The sequence below is a fragment of the Natrix helvetica genome (genome assembly GCF_964273705.1).
Source record: "Natrix helvetica genome assembly, chromosome: Z".
Taxonomy (NCBI): domain Eukaryota; kingdom Metazoa; phylum Chordata; class Lepidosauria; order Squamata; family Natricidae; genus Natrix; species Natrix helvetica.
In genome coordinates, this window is record NC_138554.1 from 90,623,454 (window position 1) to 90,644,637 (window position 21,184).

Genomic DNA, 21,184 nt, shown 5'->3' on the forward strand with positions numbered 1-21,184 from the left:
AATAACATTGATAGCTGACATTTTTAGGAAATGTCAGGAAATTGTATATTTGTATATGTAATCTGGCTATTTGCTCTTTGGCTTTCAAATAATCAGATAACATTATGCCAACTAATGGTATAAAAGCAGATCACAGCCTCACTAGAGAATTACATGATCATCATGATTACTGAAGTAATTTAGTACGATTTCCAGTGGGAAAAGAATGAAAGTAGGCACCCTAATGAGATCAAATATGAAGACAAACTAGAAATGACAATGCTATCAAATCTTGATTTCTTAAAAAAAAACATCTTTGCGTATTAATTTTATAAAAAGTAATAGGTCAACGTGAAGACCTTAAGCAACTGAAAATATAGATAGATTTGTTGGGCAGATATACAGTAGTATTCTCCACAGCATCATGGTGGCAGACTACATATTCAGATGGGGGTTTCACACCATTAATTCTAAAATGTAAAGAAAAAGGTCTTTGCAAATTCAATCGGTTACATCTCTTACTTAATACTTTCTCTGTATCTGTCTACCCTTCAATGATCTGTCCATTTAATTGGCATCCAGTTAAAGACATTATAAAGGGAATGGAGCTGTAGAGGAAAGATAGGACAGAGTTCAGCATGCCATCATCTATATATTTTTTCAAATATTTCACTTATGGCATCGTCCTTCATTTTACCCACATAAACATACTAAAAATTTAAAATTAGTCTACACATATAAGGGCATATTATGTAGTCATTTAAAAAGAGACCTTTCTAAATGATATTTCAACAAAAAATTAATTGCTATTAGACCTAAGCTAGTCTTTTCTTGTTGAGTTCATTAAGAACAGTTCGACAAAAGTATGATTTAAATCAGAAAAAGAGTATGTTCAGATCCATTTTAAGCTGAAGCTACTGTGCTTTCTATAATATCTTGGGAATAACATAATTCAGAAGCTGGAAACCTTTTCTACTATAATGCTGTAGGTCAAAAAACATAGTCATCCATAAATACAGGTAGTCCTCAGCTAATGCCCACAATTTGGATTGGAATTTTGGTTGCTAAGCAATGCATTCAGTACATGAGTCATCACTTGCTTAAGCCCAATTTTAAAGCCATATTTACTATGGTCATTAAGTGAATTATCATACTTGATAAGTGAATCATGTGGTCAGTAGGTTAATCACATGGATGTTAAGCAAATGCAGCTTTCCCAACTGACTTTGCTTGTCAGAAGCTAACTACAGTTGCGATCACATGATTGTAAAATACTGCAAGAGTTGTGAGTCAACTGTGAGTCACTTGTCAAGTGCCCAAATTGTGCTCACAAATCACAAAGCCACAGATGAATCATAAATCACTTTTCCCAAGGTCTTTATAACTTTGAACTATCAATAAACAAATAATTGTAAGTCAAGGATTACCTATATAGCACTCCAGGATTCGATCTTAAAACTATAGCATTGTCAACTAACATTTTTAATCACAGTTTAATTTAAAAAATAAACACTGTAACACAGCAACAAAAGGGCAGCATAAATATTTCATTCAGAAATATGTGATGGAAGAGCGGAATATGAATATTTTTGTCATTTTCACGCTACTTGAAATGTGTTCTGTTACTAAGCAAGTCTGTTACTATTTATCTAAAACATTATAGATGCAACTTTTGTCAGCTGTTGCTCTTAAAATAAGATAGAGTAAAATTGTCACCTTCCTTTAAAACATATTTTTCCAATCTAGTTAGAATTTTTTTTTTCAACTTGGTATCTTCCAAATGCTGGATAACAATTCCAATAATCTCTAGCCAAGCTATTTGAAGACGAAGTAGACCGAAGGTGATCAGGAAGACATCAAGTAAGCAAAGTCTGTTTCAGAAAGATTAATATTGGACATCAGCTGCACACACACTCACTTACACACACACACACACACACACACACGCACACACGCGCACACACCCTACCCAGCAGAGATAACCTTATAGAAAACAAGTGCAAATCTAATTAAACTATTGAGATCTTTTCTATATGGATATTTTTAAAAGTTTGTAAGAAGTTAAATAAGCACAACTGATGTCCTCCTATTATTCTGAAGACAAACAAATGGAAAATATTTGCCTAATAATAAATGCAGAGTAAAAACATAATGTTATATTTTCATAATATAGTGTAACAATTTTGGAGTTCCCACAGCTCCAAATTTAAAGTTTTCTTCTCTAAAGATTGGAGCAAAAGACATCTACATATAAAACATGGAACAAGGCATTTCTTTCAAAGAGTTTTGTATTTATATGTAGGAAATCAATTTGTATTACCGGTCATATCGTTCAAATCAGATGACACTGTGTAGTTAGAAGGTAATTTACTTGGCTGGCAAAGCAATTTGATAGTTGTTCTGATTTGTGATTTTCATTTTGTTTGTTAATGAAAAAAATTAATGAGCAATATTACTGGAAGTACAGCTCCAAGAACTGGCATTATTAAACATGCTTTCTACTGTATATTATGTTGATTGCAGTGTCAGAGCCTGAACTTTGGCAATGAACAAACCAATCAATCAAACTGATGTGGAATTTTCAAGGGGGACTTTTTCACTTACCTTTGCACTGGTTTGTGTTTTTGTCTAGGATTGCTTTTGTAGATACAATTTTTCCATACCTAAAAACAAAAGGGGAAAATAATATTTTAGACATAAAGACATAGATATATATTTGTTTATTTTATTGTGATTTTAATTTCATTCAGTCACCTAACATGATTAAGACACAGAAGTAGATTTCACCACTGGCAAAAACTGTGACATTAAAAGTTCAGAACGCAACCTCTATGACAGTGGCAAATCTTTTAGAGACCGAGTGCCCAAACTACAACCAAAAGCCCACTTATTTATCTCACATGCCAACACAGCCATTTAACCTGAACACTGAGATTTTAGTTTAGAAATAAAAACCTTGTACATTAGCATCTTTTTCCTTAAAGGAAAAACACAATAACAGAGCTTTTAATGATATATGTAAACAACTTTTAATTGAAAGATAAATGTTTGCATTTGGCATGCTTTTGAACTTGGGAAAGTTAAAGGAGTCAAGGCTTCTGGGTTATAGGTGTGGTGTATGTAAGATAACGCAGTGAACCCTAGACTTTTAGATACAAGCTATGAATAGTTTTAATTCAGGCTTTGCAGATAACGCTTAGGGCTTATGAGCAGGTGGGGGAAAACCAAGTTACTGATCAGGAGGGTATTTCGGCTAACCAATAACTGAGATTCCTCCGCACAATCGTATTGAATAACACAATAGCCAAGCTGGGCACATAGAGAGATAGTGGAGAAAGAAGAGTCATTATTTCACCACCTTTCCCCCCAAAATGGGTTGCTCCCAGATCAGGGGAACTTCCAGTGGTAGTGGTGGGAGGCTCTGCCCACCTGCCTGGACGCTTCTGTGCATGAGCAGAAGCATCACATGCATGCATGAGCATGCACACAAGCAAACTGGTGGTAAAAAAAATGGAAACCCACCACTGTCTCCCCCTTCCCAAAAAAACTCAGAGGGGAAGTAGAGCATTCACCTTCTTTTTCTTAAAGCTTTCAGGGGCTTCCTGGCTGTTCCCAACGGCTGCGAGCAGTGGCAAGAAGAAAGAAAGCCCAGGAATGCTCTTCCCAATTCACTGGCTAAAGGGGTAGTCAACCTTTTTATACCTACCGCTCACTTTTGCATCTCTGTTAGTAGTAAAATTTTCTAACCGCCCACCGGTTCCACAGTAATGGTGATTTATAAAGTAGGGAAGTAACTTTACTTTATAAAATTTATAATGTAGAGTTACAGCAAACCCCTACCGCCCACCATGAAAGCTGGAATGCCCACTAGTGGGCAGTAGGGATCAGGTTGAGTACCACTGGGCTAAATTGTCATCGGTTTCTGCAGGAAAGCCCCACCACCGAATTGACTTGAAAGCGAAAGGGAGCCTCGGGGTGACTTTCCACATGAATCTTTTGGGCACCCCTTCCTCCTCCACACTGAGGTGATGGAAAGGACCACAGCATGTAAAAGGCATGTGCTAGAGAGGATGGGGGAAAGTAGCATGATAAATTCCTCAAGAAGAGGAATTTTCGCTTTTAAGAATGAAGAACCCAAGTTTTCCTTGTAACCCTGGCCAAGGAGTCCGGCATCGAGAGCTGATTTTCTCCCAAAAATACTACTTAGGTCGGGCAATTCTACCTGGGGAATCCTGTCTTGAAGTTAACCTGGAGCCAAGCCATAGAGGATCTTTATAAGTGAAAAACAGCACTTTAAACTGCACCCAGAAAGCTATTCATGAGTCTCTGCATTCTGGATCATTTGCACTTTCTAAATGGTTTTTAAAAACTGCCCTAAGCATATTAGAATGCTCCAGACAGGTTGTAATAAAAGCATGAGCCACATCAGCAAGGTCTTTTTTCTCTAGGTACAGGCTGAAGCTGGAGATGGACCCCTTATCATGGCCTCTACCTATTGTTCAGACAGAAACCATTTATACAAAATGTCTTGTAGTTACAGATTTGATTCTGTGGTAACATCCCCCATCAAAACAGCACTAGATCGCAGTGGAAGCTCCAACATGGAAACAATAGCTCCAACTTGCTCAGGGTCTACTTTAGTTATTTTTGTCTCCTCCAAACCCTCACAATCTCCAGACTTCAAACTTCAACAGAATCTTCAGTGAGATCCAGTGTGGAAATTTATATTGGGCATCTTCAGCACACTAATGATATCCATCTCCAAAACAGTGATTGATCTCTCAGGACAGTGTGTGTGTGAGTGTGTGTGTGTGTGTGTGTGTGTGTGTGTGTGTAAAAGTAAAGTTTGAGACCAGGGGTTTATCTAGCACTTGTGGATGATAGGAAAGCTTCTTAAGAATAGGGTACACTTGAAGGACTTCCGGTTCCTGCTGGCGATGGACGTGTTGTCTGCCGCTTGTCTCCCCGGTTGGCTTCGTAAGGAGCACAGGGGGCCTTGGAGGGGTCCCCTGCCAAAGGACAGCTTGCTGAAGCCCCCCGGAATCGGCGGCAGCTGGCAGGGGTGGTTTTCAGCTTCGCCTAGGAGCCGGGGAGCGGAGGGGGGGGGGCGAGGGACAGCTTTGGACTGTCCGCCCTTTTGCCGAATGGCTCCGGAGGAAAGAGCTTACTTGGAGAAGCGGGGCTGGATCCCGGTGGTGGGGGATTCATCCTGAACTCTTCCATCATCATTAAAAGAAAAGCAGCAGACTTCTGTAAGTTTGTGTTCAATTTATTTGAATGGAGATTAGAGGGGGGTGTTTCTTCCTTCTACCCCCCTCGGATTAAGCGGCATTTGAACTATCTCTCTTGAAGAGAGAGAACAAAGACTGACTCGTTACTTGAACTAACTAACTGTGAAAGATCGCTATCACAATTGCTAGAGATGATTGCTGAGCTGCTTTCTTTTAAAAAGCTTTAGAGATCTCTGTTTCTTCTCCCTGTGAAAAGAGGGGCCAAGATGGAGCCCGCCCTTCTTTGTTTGTGTACTTACAAATGAAGTCTGCCTTTTGAAACTACATTAAAAAAAACCCTTTGGAGCTGCCTTATTACTCTCTCTGAGGGAAACCAGGACCCCTCCCTGCTACGTGGCCTTTCTGAACTCTGACTTTTCTGATCTCCTTTTTTTGGTTTACCTCGGTGCCTTGGAACTGTGAAGGAGAGTTAGCACTTCGATTTCGGATTTGTTTGCTTCTTGGGATCAGCACAGCTGCGCAATCCTCGGACACTATCTTCTTTGGAAAAGACTTATACACATTTCTGAATTTTAGACAAATGGGGCCTAAGAGACCCCTGATGGGCAAGTCATTTTTGGCCTCCTCATCTGCCTCCTCCACTCCCAGTATGCAACAAACAGAAATCACATCATTGTTACAGCAAGAAGGGACTGGAGAGGGCCCAAAAGAACTATCAGTTTCTCAAATGTTTCAAGAACCCATGAGGGGTCAAAATGAATTGAAAAAAGAAATGACAGAGCTTAAAGAGGAACTCAGAGGTGTTAAACATCATATTGCAGAAAATAAACAGAGAATTGTGGTGTTGGAGGAGGGTACGGCTGGGCTGGGGGAAGAGGTTAAAGCAATCCGGAAGGGAAATGTAGACCTGGAAAACTTTCTGGCAAAGATAGAATTTGAAAGAATGTCCTTTTTTGTCAGATTCCAGAACCTACCAGAGACAGAAAATGAAGACCTTAAGGATATTATGAGTACAATTTTGGCAGAATACATCAAGAGAGACAAAAAACAGCTGTGGTGGGATATGGACCTGGTTTATAGGATAAATTCAGCATATGCTAGAAGTCATAATGTTCCAAGGGAGAGGCATGTTAAATTCCTCAGGAAGACCACAAGGGATGAGGTGCTTGGGACCCAAAGGGAGAGACCATTGAAATATAAAGATGAAGAAATTACCATTCTTAAGCAGATTCCGAAAAAGATAAGAGAGAGAAAGAGGAAGTATTCCTCATTATCAAAGAAGTTATACAATAAAGGAATTTGGTTTAGATGGTTATTGCCAGAGGGAATGTTGATCTTCTGGGAGGGAAATAGGATTAGAATTAACACAGTGCAGGAGGATGAAGCCTTCATTAAAAAGCATCTCTCTCTCCTAGAGGACAAACACAGCGAAGGTAGTGAAAAGGACAGCAAGGTACAAGACAAGAGGGAGGGGGGGCTGAGGCTCCCTCTGGGGACAGGGAGGAAGGAGCAATATTGAAAAGGCTCAGGTCACAAAAATAAAAGTATTTGAAATAAGTGACAAAGGAAAATGAATGAACACATGGTTGACAATATAGAATAAGACTTTGTTTTCTGCTTATCTTTTATATTTTGTTTTTAAGATTGTAAAAATTGTGAGTTTTGGATGGATTTCTATCACTAGTGTGGGAGCTGCCAAAAATTTTCATATATCCCCTTACCTTTCCCCATAAATGTGTAAAAACCAATAAATTTTTTAGAAAAAAAAGAATAGGGTACACTTCAGCCTCTTACAAGATTGCTGGCAACATTTTCCATATAATAAGGCATCAGCCGTATCATTTATTTATATATGAGATATATATCATATATATAGATATAGATAAATATACTATTTTTAAAGAAAACTTCAAGATAATCTGTCATAGCATTGTTTCTTCTATTTTGCTCCATACCAACTGTTCTGTGAATGAAAATGACTCCCTGAAGTCACCCAATGTACAATTACCATATACAGCAAATCACCATACAACACAAAGCAGGGGTCAGAATGGTTCAATGAACCCTATTTCAGTTGAATTAAAATCTATTTATAACAGTACTTAAATTAGTACTAAAGAGATTTTTAAATGAACATATAAAGATTAGCACTGTGATAAAGAAGTAGCTTTTAAACAAGGATTGAAATGCTATGAGAGAAGGAGTAAGATTCAATTTAGAGTACATTTATGCGATAAATGAGCCATAGACAAATAAAGATGTGGAATACATACACGGTTTCTCAAAATATTCTTTCTGTAAATGGAAGTTTAGATTATTCAGAATATTTCTTTTCAGCATTGCAAAAGGCATTTGTTAACTCCAAGTAGTGCCTTCTCTTGAAATTGCTAAGCAATCCAAATTGCTTATTCTGAAGTGCCAAAAGGAAGAACCATCTCAGTTACCAAAATTGACTTGTCTCCTTAGCTGAGCAGCTACATTGGATTTCAGTTCTCCAATAGCCCAATCACTTCCTTTAGATTCTATAAGGGAAAGATATTCCAGGCTTTATCAGTCCTCTAACATGACAAAGTCTGAAATCAATTTGTTGAGTTCAATTTTATAGCTTTTTAGAGAAATAACAAAACTGAAAACAACACTAATCCTTTGCTCCTGTTATTTTTAGTTGATGTAAATCATCACTACCATTGAAATTAGTGGGAATGAGAGTAATGGTTGAGCTTCTGAATTATAAAGCAGAATTGACTTAATTTCTGGTTTATCATTGCTAGTGTATGAATCTCATTACTTTTAGCATGTTTTAGAATCGTTCCCTTTTATCCCTGCTCTTTCAGATAAAACAGCTTCATAAATTCACTCTATTATGTTGCATTTAACTTCATAACGAGCAACAAACCAATAATACTGAGCACCTATACAGTATAAACAACACACCGTAGTAATAGGAAATATAAAACAAATATATGCTTATGTTTCAAAGAAAAAAGTAAAACTCTAAATAAATGTATTTTTCAATAAATTCCAACAGTAGTCAAAATAAATTACAATTTATCACAAACTATATCCCAGAAAACAGTGACAAATTCCATCTATACATTTTCATCCATCCATCTAACTATCTATCTATTTAGCAATCTAGCTATTCATCCATTCCATCCATACCTGTCTTTATCATGTATTCATTTTTGGAATAAGAAAGATACCCTCAGGGTCAAACCAGCTCCTCCCTCTGAAGCCTTCAGTTCTGAGGTAACCAGCACCCAGAGATAAACAGCAACTGGAAAATTAAGTCCCTTTTTCAAACTAATTGCATTTTTCCTTCTGCTGGAGTTATCATAAATAGAATGAACTATTTATATCTCACGAACTTTCATGCAAGATTGAGATTGTGGGGGGAAAATAGGAAGATGAAACATTTGTATCTCTCCCTCAGTTTCTGAATAAAAGTAAGCTATAACTCGAACAAACAAACAATTTATTAGACAGCTTGAAGACATTTTTCTTATAAAAGTGGCTGAATTGAAATAAACATTCCTACAAATGAAAATAACCACCCCCACTCCCAGCACTTAGACTTTGAGGTTGGGAAGCTTTGTTTGTTCAATGTTTTTGTTTATGGTTTGGATGGTGTTTATGGCTTTGGATGTTTTTGTCAAACTCTTGCTGCTTTTAATATGTTACCCCATGCAGTATAACTTTTGAAAGATGGATGTCCTTATAAATTATTTAAATAAATTACCATACCTATTATGATTTATTTATAATTATGTATGTACTATCCCAAGACTTCCTAAAACTCTATTCCATTCTATTGTCCATTCACAAGCTATTAGATAAATGGATCTACAACTGAAAAGACAAGCTTCCAGGTGGCAGTTCCTGAGAAAAGGGAGCAAGTGTATTGAGAGCAAGTGCACTGAATTAATCTTATCAAGCAGACAGATATTACTGTCTGGAAAGGCAATAACAACTTTTTTCAACTCTGCTAAATGTCTGGACTCTGAACCATAAAGGCTCTTAATTGTATCCAGAAAGCAACTGGTAGCTAGCATAAGTATAATCTTTATTGTCATTGTACTTAAATACAATGAAATTGGTTGAAAGCTAGTGCAGCTTTCAAAGTATAATTGTTACATGGATGTATTAAGGCATGTCCATAACTACAAAAGCTGCTACATTCTATACTGGCTACATTTTCTGAATGCTGTTCAATATTAGCACATTATAAAATTTCAACAGAAGGATGATTAAGGCATGAACGACTATGACTAAGGCCTCCCAATGTAGGAAACATTATAATTGATATGCAAGAAGGAACTATGAGAGTTTCTTGATCACTGATGATTGCAGAAGGACTCTCAAGTTACAATCCAATTCTAAGCAAGAAAGCACAAACCTGTGCAGATCTAATGAGAGTATATCTGGAGTATGACAGCTTATTAAAGGTTAATAAGAAATCAAGCAACACAAAAACAACGTATAAAATCAACGCATATGATATGGTTCTATTCCCTTATTATATTATTACTGTCCAATTTTTGTTTAATAGCCATAGATTTATTAATATACCATTATGAAGATCAACTTTAAAAATTATGAGTATGTTTCTGAATTATGTACCACAAATTTGGAATTTATCATTCTATGAATAACAATGGATCAATAAAAGAGGTACGACCAACTATTAAAAATATATAGCACTACTGACTTTTCTTAAACTTCAACACTTGGCTCACAACATATTTCTGTGGTGATATGGATTAAATCCAAATTGTATTCCCTAAAGAATCATAAAAATCCAAACCATACTTCACATTCAAACTAATGTACAGAATATACTTTACCAAAGTAGCACTTGTTTGCCAACATAGTTAAAACATGTCTTGTATCAAAACCCCATGAAATGTTAGTTAAATTTTCAATTAATGACAATGAGTTTTTAATAAACAAACAAATTTATAAATAGAATCCTAAATTAATTCAGCAAGCAGTTTGAACCTATTTAGGAAATCAATCTCCAAGTTCCTATTCCCATACTTTAATCTCTACACTATAGTGCCTCACGAAAGTTACTTTAAGTAACTCTTTCAAGATTGGCAATTTATATGTAGGTTCTTATGTTTCTAGTAGGATTTTGATGTCCCTGAGAATGAAATTTGTAAATCAATAAATCAGAACTCTTTATGGATGTATCTTCTTGCTGAGAAACATAATGTCATTCACTTGTTTGTCTAGCTGCTGACTTCTGATCCCTTTACTCAAAATAAATAAATAAATAAAGAGATTATCCCATATTCTTATCTCATCAGTTTCAATTAATTGGTATGAAGATTCTACAGTTTTTCAAAATAGAATCAAAACAAATGCCAGAATATCTTCTAAAAGACATATGAAACAGCAGTCAGTCTCTGAAGAAAAAAGGAGTCAGATTGTGATGTCAATCTTCTACCCTGTAGCACATTATTCCAATCATTTTCAAGCTTTTTCAGTGCTTGCATGTCTTCTGTTACATTCCAATACTATTTAATCAAAAATAAAATATGGTATATACATTAATATATGAAAAAGTTAGCTCTTCATTTGCAGTAGTTATCACTCTAGGGTTCTTCAAATGTGCTTTTCAGAATTCCCCATCAGCATTCTTATCCCAGCAGGGAAAATAGGAAGTTGGCATCCCAAGCCCATTTATGTCCTTTGTTTTTATTTTAAACTTTGCATCTGATCCTGTAAAACTAAGCTTCCTTTGAGGCTGGAGAATAACATATTCAGGAGACCCTGCCCACTTTAAATAGCTATCAGTCTCAATTACCATGCACACACAAAATCCATTAACTGAATAAAAATACAAATATACAAAAGAATACATTTAAAAATAAATGGAAACTAGATTGAAAGTATCATGAAAATAAAGATAACCTAATAACTGAATAAAACTGAATAATTGTAAGAGAACCAATAAACTCAAAGAATAAACATATAATTGCTCTTACTAACATAAAAAAATGTATAAAGGTAATCTCTCCTCAGCAGATAACATACTATCTCCCTAATCTCGACATGTAGAATTAAGAAATGCCAGACCATTATTTCTGCATTTTATACAGTTTTTTTCCCCGTTGTTTCTTCTAATACCATCTATCTTTTGGATTAATTTTTCTGAAACACAGAAAGAAAAAACCCTGAAAACCAGCTATCACCAAGGACAATCAGCAAACAAACTGCTGCAATTTAAGCATTTTGTAGAGTTCATTCAGAGTGCACAAAAAGCACATGTGACCCCAGAACCTATTTTCATTATTTACAAATTATTGCTGTGGCGGAATCATGGCTCTCTGCAGTAATAATTGCAGAATTGTATAGCTTTTTATTCCAATGATTTTCTAGATAAGGTGACTTTCATAAAAAAAATATTTATAGGAAGCGAATCACAGAGATCCAATTCATTCAATGTTTTTATTTGCTCTCTTTCTGTTCAAGGGTGATATGTCCACTTACTCATTTCCATTCACTTCTAAGGGATGAAATTGAAGAGGAATTAAACACATTTTTCTCTGATATAATTTTTTTAAACAAAACATTTCAATTTGAACATAATTCTAATTTTAAAGTACAAATTTCTGCAATTTGTAACCACTGTTTTAAAAAGAAGCCTTTATTTGGCTTTGTATTTCTGACTGATTGACAAGTGAGTCACACGTTACTTAATTTTAAGTAAATATAATGTTAATTTTGGTTGTGATTATATTACATGTGAATGTGCTTTAGTATTTTTAGACTAGACTCTTACTTAATTATAAACATAATTATCTCCTCAAACTGAATTCCTCCGTTTCCATAAGTGAAAAATAAAATGTAAGTTATAGTGTTCCCCTAACACTGTGATTTTTGGATCTTTGAATTCATATTGCATTCATATGTAAGTATAAGCTACAATATTTATGTTCTCACATTACACTAGGTCAAGATACATTGACCAAGATATGTTGATCAATAATACTTTGGTTCAGGCATAATGATAAGTTATAAATCATAGCTTGCATATTATAATAGTAGAAATATTCACAAAATGAAAGGCAAACGGTTTTTTAGAAAATTAAAATAGCTGTTTATACCACATGGGCAACTACACCTGAAACTTCAATTGGTTTGTAATATTGAATAGATTAAATGGTAGATGGATTCTGTTTTTCCAAAATTTAATTGACAAATTGAGTTGACTTGATTAGCATGTGGATTGAATAATATCTATATGATTGGAAATTACATAGCTATCCGATTTTCAAAACTGGCATGCATCGTACCTTACATAATGAATCAAACGTCATTTAAAAATCCCAGGTTTTGTGAAAGATACATTGATATAAATACAATTTTAATGAAGATTTTATAAAAACAATGAACAACAATGAACATATATGAAAAGACAATAGTAATACCATATTTCCCTGAAAATATGACATGTCCTCATAATACAGCCATGCCCACATTTTTCTGGTGGGCAAAAATATAAGGCTCCCTGCATATAAGCCCCCATGACAACCCCCCACCTCTGGCCAGGCAGAGCGCCGCTCACCAACCTAGCAGGATCCCGAAGGTGCCAAGCCGCGGGAACCTGAGGGGAGGCAAAGGTGATCGCGTTGCTTGGCGCCTTCAGGATACCGCTAAGTTGGTGAGCAGCGCTCTGCCTGGCCGGAGGTGGGGGGTTGTCCAGGGGGCTTATATGCAGGGGGCCTTATATTTTTGCCCATCAGAAAAATGTGGGCATGGCTGTATTATGAGGACATGTCATATTTTCAGGGAAATATGGTATTACTATTGTCTTTTCATATATGTTCATTGTTGTTCATTGTTTTTATAAAATCTTCATTAAAATTGTATTTATATCAATGTATCTTTCACAAAACCTGGGATTTTTAAATGACGTTTGATTCATTATGTAAGGTACGATGCATGCCAGTTTTGAAAATCGGATAGCTATGTAATTTCCAATCATATAGATATTATTCAATCCGCATGCTAATCAAGTCAACTCAATTTGTCAATTAAATTTTGGAAAAACAGAATCCATCTACCATTTAATCTATTCAATATTACAAACCAATTGAAGATTCAGGTGTAGTTGCCCATGTGGTATAAACAGCTATTTTAATTTTAATTCACAGCAGCGCTGTGCCCAGCTGAAGAGGGGGGTTGCCGGGTGGCTGCTGTCTTGCGAGCGGGCTCCCAAAGAGCCGGGCGCAGCCTCGTGGGCGAATGGCTGTGTTGCGTTGTCGCAGCAGTGCAACACAACAGCCATGAAGTGACCACGTTCACGAGCAGCCACCCTCCAAACCCCCTTTGCAGCTGAGCACAGCGCCATTCACTGACCTAGGGGTATCACCAAGCCGCGTGAGCGCCTGTTTGCTGCCACCCGGCTCCCACGGCTTGGTGCCTTCCAAATGCCAGTGAATAGCGATCTGCATGACTGAAGAGGGGGGTTGTGTGAGCAGCTGTTCCGCTCTTGCTCACCCACCTCCCAATGTATGGCCCAGCTCTCATTACGGAGCTAGGGCTCCTCCACCGCCGCCATCCCAGCCTGGCTTTTTCCGCAGCTTCCAACCCAAGTCTTTCGGCAGTGGCAGCTGTGGGTGCACACTCTATGGTTGTACGCTCTGCAGGCAGCTGGCCCACAACCATAGAGCATGCGCCCAGAGCCAGGGGGCGCAAACACGCTCAAGCGGCTTGGTGATACCCCTAGGTCAGTGAATGGCGCTGTGCCCAGCTGCAAAGGGGGTTTGCTGGGTGGCTGCTCATGAGTGTGGTCACTTCATGGCTGTTGTGTTGCGCTGCTGCGACAGTGCAATACAGCCATTCGCCCATGAGGCTGTGCCCGGCTCCTTGAGAGCCCACTCGCAAGAGAGCAGCTGGCCGGCAACCCCAAAACAATAAACCCTCCCCCCATAATAAAGCCCAAGCCATATTTTGTAGGTAAAAAGAAAATAAACCCTGTCGTATTTTCGGGAAAACATGGTACTAGATACCAATAGTTTTTCCTATTCCCAATATCACATTAAATCTGGGATTGGAAGGAAGGCATTTAGGTACAGATATTAAAAAGACTGAATTCATTTGCAACTTAAGAACCCAAACAAAAGCATCAGTAAGAGAGAGAGAGCTGTCCAACTCTCACTAGAGTACATACTGTAAAGAAAACTTGCTCTCCTCAATAAATGGTTCGATTACTGAACTAATTTTAGAACACTATTACCTCAAGTGAGAACAAAGATATTTGGAAATAGATATTTTAATTCACAAACATACACATGAACCGAGTAAAGGTAATATCTTCAAGTCCAATTCAATTCTAGCTGATTTAAAGACATATCTGTCTAATTTTATTGGAGCGTTCTTGGAAGTAGTATGTCAATGGTGTGAAGTTCCCAGAAGATGACCTAATTAATTTACGAGTCTCGAGACAAAGTTCAAAAGAAATTCATTCATTTATTGGGATCAACATTCTTGCATGTTCTCCTGTGGAACCAAAACTGACTTCCGCTTAATTGCATTTGAACTTTATCCCTGTGTTCCCTCCTCTGTCTGGGTCATAAATCACATTCACCAACAAGATCGTAGAAATATTCCTATTCTGGCCGAAGGTATGCATGGAATCCTTTCTCCAATGCCAACCTGATAATAGTCATGGCAATGCTTTGCAAGTTGACATCTGCATTAATTCCAGGAGGTTTCTTCAACTGTACATTCTACTTACATATCTTGGATTTTTTAGATATGTTCTACTCCAATACTAACAAAGTCTGATCCTGCTCAATATATAACACAGTTCAATTATACATTTTTCCAACATGTCTGCTTTAGCTTGGAATTCAAAGGCTGTACCTAAAAGTTCCATCTTAAAACAGAAATGCTTAACTTCCAAAATCACACATAAACAATGGGAGGGTTCCTAAGCATTTCAAGTTGTATTTCCAGAATGAAATGTTGAAAGGGTGTAGTTTCACATAAGTGATACACTAATGTAATAAGTGGAGAAATTGAAATAAAACACAGCTTTTAAAAAAAATAGTCGGAAAGAATGACTAAAATAAATAACAATTGTTGATTTCCCTATCAGTATAAGTTACAATAGACATCCATTAGATAAATAGGGCATCAGATTTTGGATGGCGAACTTTAAAAGGAATAGCTGGAACTTCTTCAGCATGGATTAGTTTAATTATATTGATTTAAAACAGCAACTTTCACTGCCTTACTTGGATCCCATGCCACTTAGCTTTGCTTGATTCTATAAAAATACTTTCTAATCTATTATTAGAAGTCTCAATTATTGGATGTTTGTACCATAAAGCTCCTTGAGAACATGAAGCAATTGTTCCACAGAGGCCTCTAATGGTGTCAGGAAAGAGAACAAAAACAAAATTACAGTTTGTAGAAATGTAACGATTGAAATTTTTTGCTTGAAAAATCTTGAACATTATTATTCAGATTGATGTGCAGATTAAGATTTTGTTCATGTGCAGTTTGGGATTTAACTAGTCAAAAACTGTTATTTGTCAAATTTTGAGATGCACTCCTTGATCAGAATCCTCATTTTAAGAGATACTTCCTTTTTGTCTGCATATATGTGTGGTCGGGAAAGGGAACATTGATTGTCCATATAATGAAAAACTGGGCCGAAATCCATTTATGCATTGGGCTGTCCGGTGAACCCTGATGTTCATTCTGGCACGAACCAGCCATAATGGTTACAAATATGGTTTATTAGATTGGGTTATGTTCTGCTCTCTGGAAAACCTATTTCATCTTTAACAGAAGAAACAGAAAGAGAGTTGAAGCTGATTTGTTGGGCTTGAGTATAATAAAAGATTGCATATAAATGCATAGGTACAAAAAATGCAAATGTATAAAATCATACCCAAAATAATACATGGAAAGAAATATATAATATGTGTAATAGTCGCATAGCCATCTATCCATCTTGGCTATGGCAGTTGCACGTAAGCAAAGACAGATAGTGGGATGGAGTAGGTGGGTGGATGGAAGGCCACCCAGTGCATCTGGCAGGCCAGATCACATGCCTCCCTCACCTTCTGCCTCCACCTGCTGCTTGGAGAGCCAGCCTAGTTGTCATAGTGCTCGGACCCTGTTCTGTGCTGGCTGCGGAACTTCCTGGGTGTGTTCGGAGAGAGTACCTGTGTAGACCAGGGCAGCAGTAGCTGATCCCTTGCCATCTCTGGAGTGGCTCCATGGGTCAAATCTGAGCCCATCGTGGGCCTTGTGTTTGACATGTCTGTTTGAATAGACAATCACATTCAAAAAAATTAGTTATCCTGCATACATTAAAGCTAGCAAGAAGTATGTTAAAGGACAATCAAAATAAGTGGGTTATAAAAAGTATATTAGTTAAAGCTGTGACTTTGAAGTAATGTTTTAGAGGGGAGATATAAGCAATAAAAATAGTGCTAATTGTTTATTACTAGTAATACAATTTATCTGCTTTATTAGCTGAGAACTTACTGAGAAAAGTATTCAATTTTTATACAGTATCTCAAGATTTAAAATATGGTTTGAAAATAAAGTTGTATTTGGAACAAATAAGCTATGATGATATATATTCCTTGCAATATTTCATTCAGGAGTTCCAATCATGTCTTTAACCATATTTTTAAAATATGCTCTTCTACAATCTGATTTTGTTACAGATATATTTGGTGATGTTGGTGTTAGAATAGAATTTACTGAAATTTGCTATAATAGTAGCATTTTCTGTTTGGATTGCCTGACCCATATTTCAGGTTGACAGCTTTAGATGTTTTGTGTAATGTCAAGCTAAATATTAAATATTCTGCCTTGTGTTTAGAAGCAAAAATGTATTTTGGCAGCTGGCTTCTACTTGCATAAGTTTTCAAACCCTTAAGTTCCAAAAAATTATTTAAAAATAAAAGGAAAAGATTTATACAATCTGAAGAGAATGGACAATATTTAAGGCATATGTTCAGGTATATTTTACATACTTTTTTTGCATACATTGTACTGTCCTTTAGTATGCCTGTTTTATGAATACACTCATATTTGCACGTACTTTCCCTATAAGAAAACATTACAAAGGTTTAAAGATCTGAGACACAATCATTAGGAGGATGTGAAATTGAATAGATAACTGAGTTGTGATAGATACGTTAATTCTAAAGTTAGATTTTTTTTTTAATGACCTGATAAGCCCTGGCATCAGGATGGAGTCGGGTAATTGAATGGAGATCAAGTGTTTACTGGCTGGATGTGCTTCCTGACCCCTACTTAATTGCAGTAGACAATTACTCTTGCAACCAGAGGGAGAAATATCTGCTACTACCTAGGATTGAACTCATAGCCTCCTGATTGTGAAGCGAGAGCTCCACCTCTAGGCCACCATACCTCTCAATTGATTCTAAAGTTAGACAATTAGCATTGAATTTCAAACTACCTAATCTTTTGCCCATTCTTAGGCTACACAAGTATTTTGCTACTGTTTCAATTAACTGGAAAAACCAAACAATGAAATTAATAAAATATATTTCATATCCGTGGCATTACACCTTTCTCTTTTCTTCTATCAGTGGAAATTATAGTCATATTTCAAAAATGATACTCTGTACAAATTCTATAGAAGGAAGCAAACAAAATTATTCTCTGGTTTTTGTCTTCTTTCCTATTAAATAAATAGCTATTATTTTTTAAATGGCCTTTTAAAGTAATTTTTTAAGAATTGAAGTTTTAAATTTTTTGTTTACTTCTAAATATAATATAATAATCTAAATATAATAAAATCCACATTCTGCTTTTCCAAAACAGTCCATGATATTAGAATTATTGCATGGATTTTAAAAATTCAAATGAGTACTCTATTTTACAAATAATTCAATTTTTGTATATACATATATACCGAAGGGGAAATCTTCAAGGATTATATAGCGATAAAAACGAGTTACCCATGAGGCAGTGTTAAAAATGAAGGAACGAAAAAAATGAAGCATATATAGTAGCCCCTCAGTGGTAAAAGGAGCACATTTCTACTTGGGCACTTATTAGAAAAGGATTTTTGTTTTGTTTTTTTACCTACTTGGTAAGACTTAACAATTCTGGTTTCTAGGTCTAATATTTATTTATGATAGAAGAATAGAACTTTGGATTTTTCAATCACTTGAAAATGTACTTATTTAAGGCAGATGTTACATTTGATAATACAGGAATCCTTATTCCGTTTGCTCCTGTCATATCAATATATGAGTTTGAAAGAATTTTTGATTAAAATAACAGTCTCACTATTTCTTATAGCTTAAAACACAATGGCACAATGGTCCATATCTGTGTTGGAATTCCCTTCTTCCAATGTGCCCCTCTTTCAAGTTTCATTCCCAAAACCAGAAGTTAAATTCTATACTATGATAAATTCATAGCATTAGCAGAAAACTGTTCATGTTAGAAATTATGTTAAGACAACATTTCTAAATAATTATTCTGCAACCTTCTGCAAAGAGAAGATATTTTTAAAAACCCTTTCTATTCCTTTCTGTCATGAATGTTAAAGAGAAATATTACACTTTTCTAATATCTGCACTTAGTAAATATTAAAACAAATACTATATGTTATGAGAAGAAAGTTCTTTATATATTTACAATATAGTTGAAGACAATACAGAAATATCTTTATTTCTCTCCATGTGCTTGGAACAAGATATTAGTTATGACATCCTGTTCTTAAACTTGAAGAAATATATATTTTTGTGGTCCTAGCAGTGGCGGGTTGCCAGTTTGGCCCAGTTCAGCTGAACCGGTAGTGGAATTCAGGCCCACGTTGTAAAACAGCAGTGACCCAGGCTTGCCACGGCCCCAAACCGGTTCCCTCGCTATTGCTGGGCTGCTGCCATTTTTGTTTTTAGTGACTGTGCACGCGCAGTTAACTGTAAATTGCTCTGCGCATATGCGAAGAACAATTTACATTGAACAGTGCGCACACGGGGGTTGCAAACCGCTAGTAAAACTGGCAGTAACCCACCCTTGGTCCTAGGTATATACAAATCTCTTTATTCCTAAAAATGGTACAAGGTGATGGTTGGTATACCAGATAGTAGCAGGCAAAATAATTTAAGCATATATTGTGTTGCTTTTGCAAGAGTATGGGGGATAAATATGAGACAAAATATATTTTCCAAAACCTTCACATATATCTATGATTATTTAGATTAGTTTAATATATAGTAACTAAAATTCCACTTTGATCTAAAGCAGTGGCCCCTAACTTTTCTGCCATCTAGAAGTGGTTTTGGAATAAAAAGTGTCTTCCACAGATCAGGGGAGGAGGGATATGGTTTCAGGCACAATCTAGATCCCAAGCAATCACAGATAAAGCTTCACTTGCTACCCGCCACTTGCACAGTCTGGTTCTTAACAGGCCACAGACTGGTACTGGTCTGCAGCCCAGATCAAGTGTGTAAGTCTGCATCCCAGGAATTGGGAACCCCTGATCTAATGGATAAAAAAGTCATTTAAAAAAAATATTCCTCACATCAAGTCTATAATAATGTTTCAAAATTTATTTTTATTTTTTCATAAAATTATCCAAGAAAAATAAAATCAAAGCATCTCTATACTACATAATGGTACTCTAATCCTGCACAATTGGTGTAAGCATGCCTAAATTTGCAATCCAAAACCAGTGTGAAATTCTTAGCCTTGCATTTGCACTCCCTAGGGTCTTCTCTGACTCTGATTGCTAAAATTAGTAGTGTAGATCACCAGCATTCTGAAAAAAAGCATATAAAAGATAAACTACATTTTCTACAAAAAAAACCCCAATGTTGTATTTTTAATAAAATGTTGCTGCATCACACTGTGTCAAAAAAAAGAAAAACCAAGCAATGTGACTTCATCTACTTTGCCCATTAGAATTCCTAGCTCTCTCCTAAAAAATGTTAACAGTAACCTCAAGTACCAAAATATTGCCTTCTTGCATTAACATGTTTGCTTCAGCATGGTATTTTGAATTAGCCTGGGCTTAAGTTACATTAAGCAGAAAACAATTAATTACCTCACTAAGTTTATATATCATCCTTAATTTAAATTATGGAAATTCATATAACTTAATGACAAAGAACAAATCCAGCCACTGAATGCTAAAGAAAGAACCGCTTATAGGAATAGTTCCCATTTTAACTTGGAAGTACAATTAAGGCTTAGTGGGTATAAAAATGTGGAAATCAATCCACTTTTAAATAAAAATAAATTATTATTTGGTTTTCATTTTGAAGAGACAATGACTGTGCTGCAGTTTTTGGCTCTAGAAAATTACTCTTGCAGATTTAAACAGCAAAAAGTTCAAGAGGAGATTGTTCTTGTTGTTATTTGTCCTTCTCTTCCTTCCTGCATGACAAGAAATTGACAAGAGAATTTCTATCTAGATATCATGATCAGTTATGTTTGAACACATGAATACACCATTGTGTTTCTGTAATTTGTCATTTCCTTCCAATGCAGCTTTCTAAAAAGTTGGCAACCAATGTTAACGATTACTTCTTCTCTAAAAAGGAAAGGATTATTAAATTCAATAATATCCTTTAATACGTTAAGCATTACATAGCTCTTAACATTTTGAATTTTTCCTTTAGGCTTATTAACAGAGCAACAACATCTTCAAAGTTTCATCCTGTAGGGACGAAAGACCACTGCATTTCTTGATTAATCAATGGACACTCCAGGTGGAGGTATAGGCTACTATTATTTGTTCTTTGGTAGGCCATGGGTGCTTTCTGATACTGAAACATTTACATTAATAATAAGGAAACAACTCAGGGCTTAATGGAGATATCCAGCAATGCTGTTATGGTTGATTGGCCAGATGCCAAAAATGTGTTCAAGGAGAGGCAAAATGAAGAGGAGAATGAAAGAACAGAAATGCAAGTGTCTCCAAGAGGTCAGAGGATGCTCATTAAACCTGATGT

General features: G+C 36.1%; 1 protein-coding gene across 3 annotated transcripts in view; it reads right to left on the reverse strand.

Annotated features, from left to right (window-relative positions):
• Positions 1 to 21,184, reverse strand: part of RBMS3 (RNA binding motif single stranded interacting protein 3) — a gene marked incomplete at its 3' end in the record, with an annotated part of 523,098 nt that overhangs the window by 343,652 nt on the left and 158,262 nt on the right. For all 3 annotated transcript variants that reach the window (XR_014173613.1, XM_081933468.1, XM_081933469.1), the window contains exon 3: positions 2,584 to 2,642. Coding sequence is in view for 2 of the 3 variants with exons in the window: in XM_081933468.1 (XP_081789594.1) it covers positions 2,584 to 2,642 (59 nt within the window). The remainder of the gene's footprint in view (positions 1 to 2,583; positions 2,643 to 21,184) is intronic.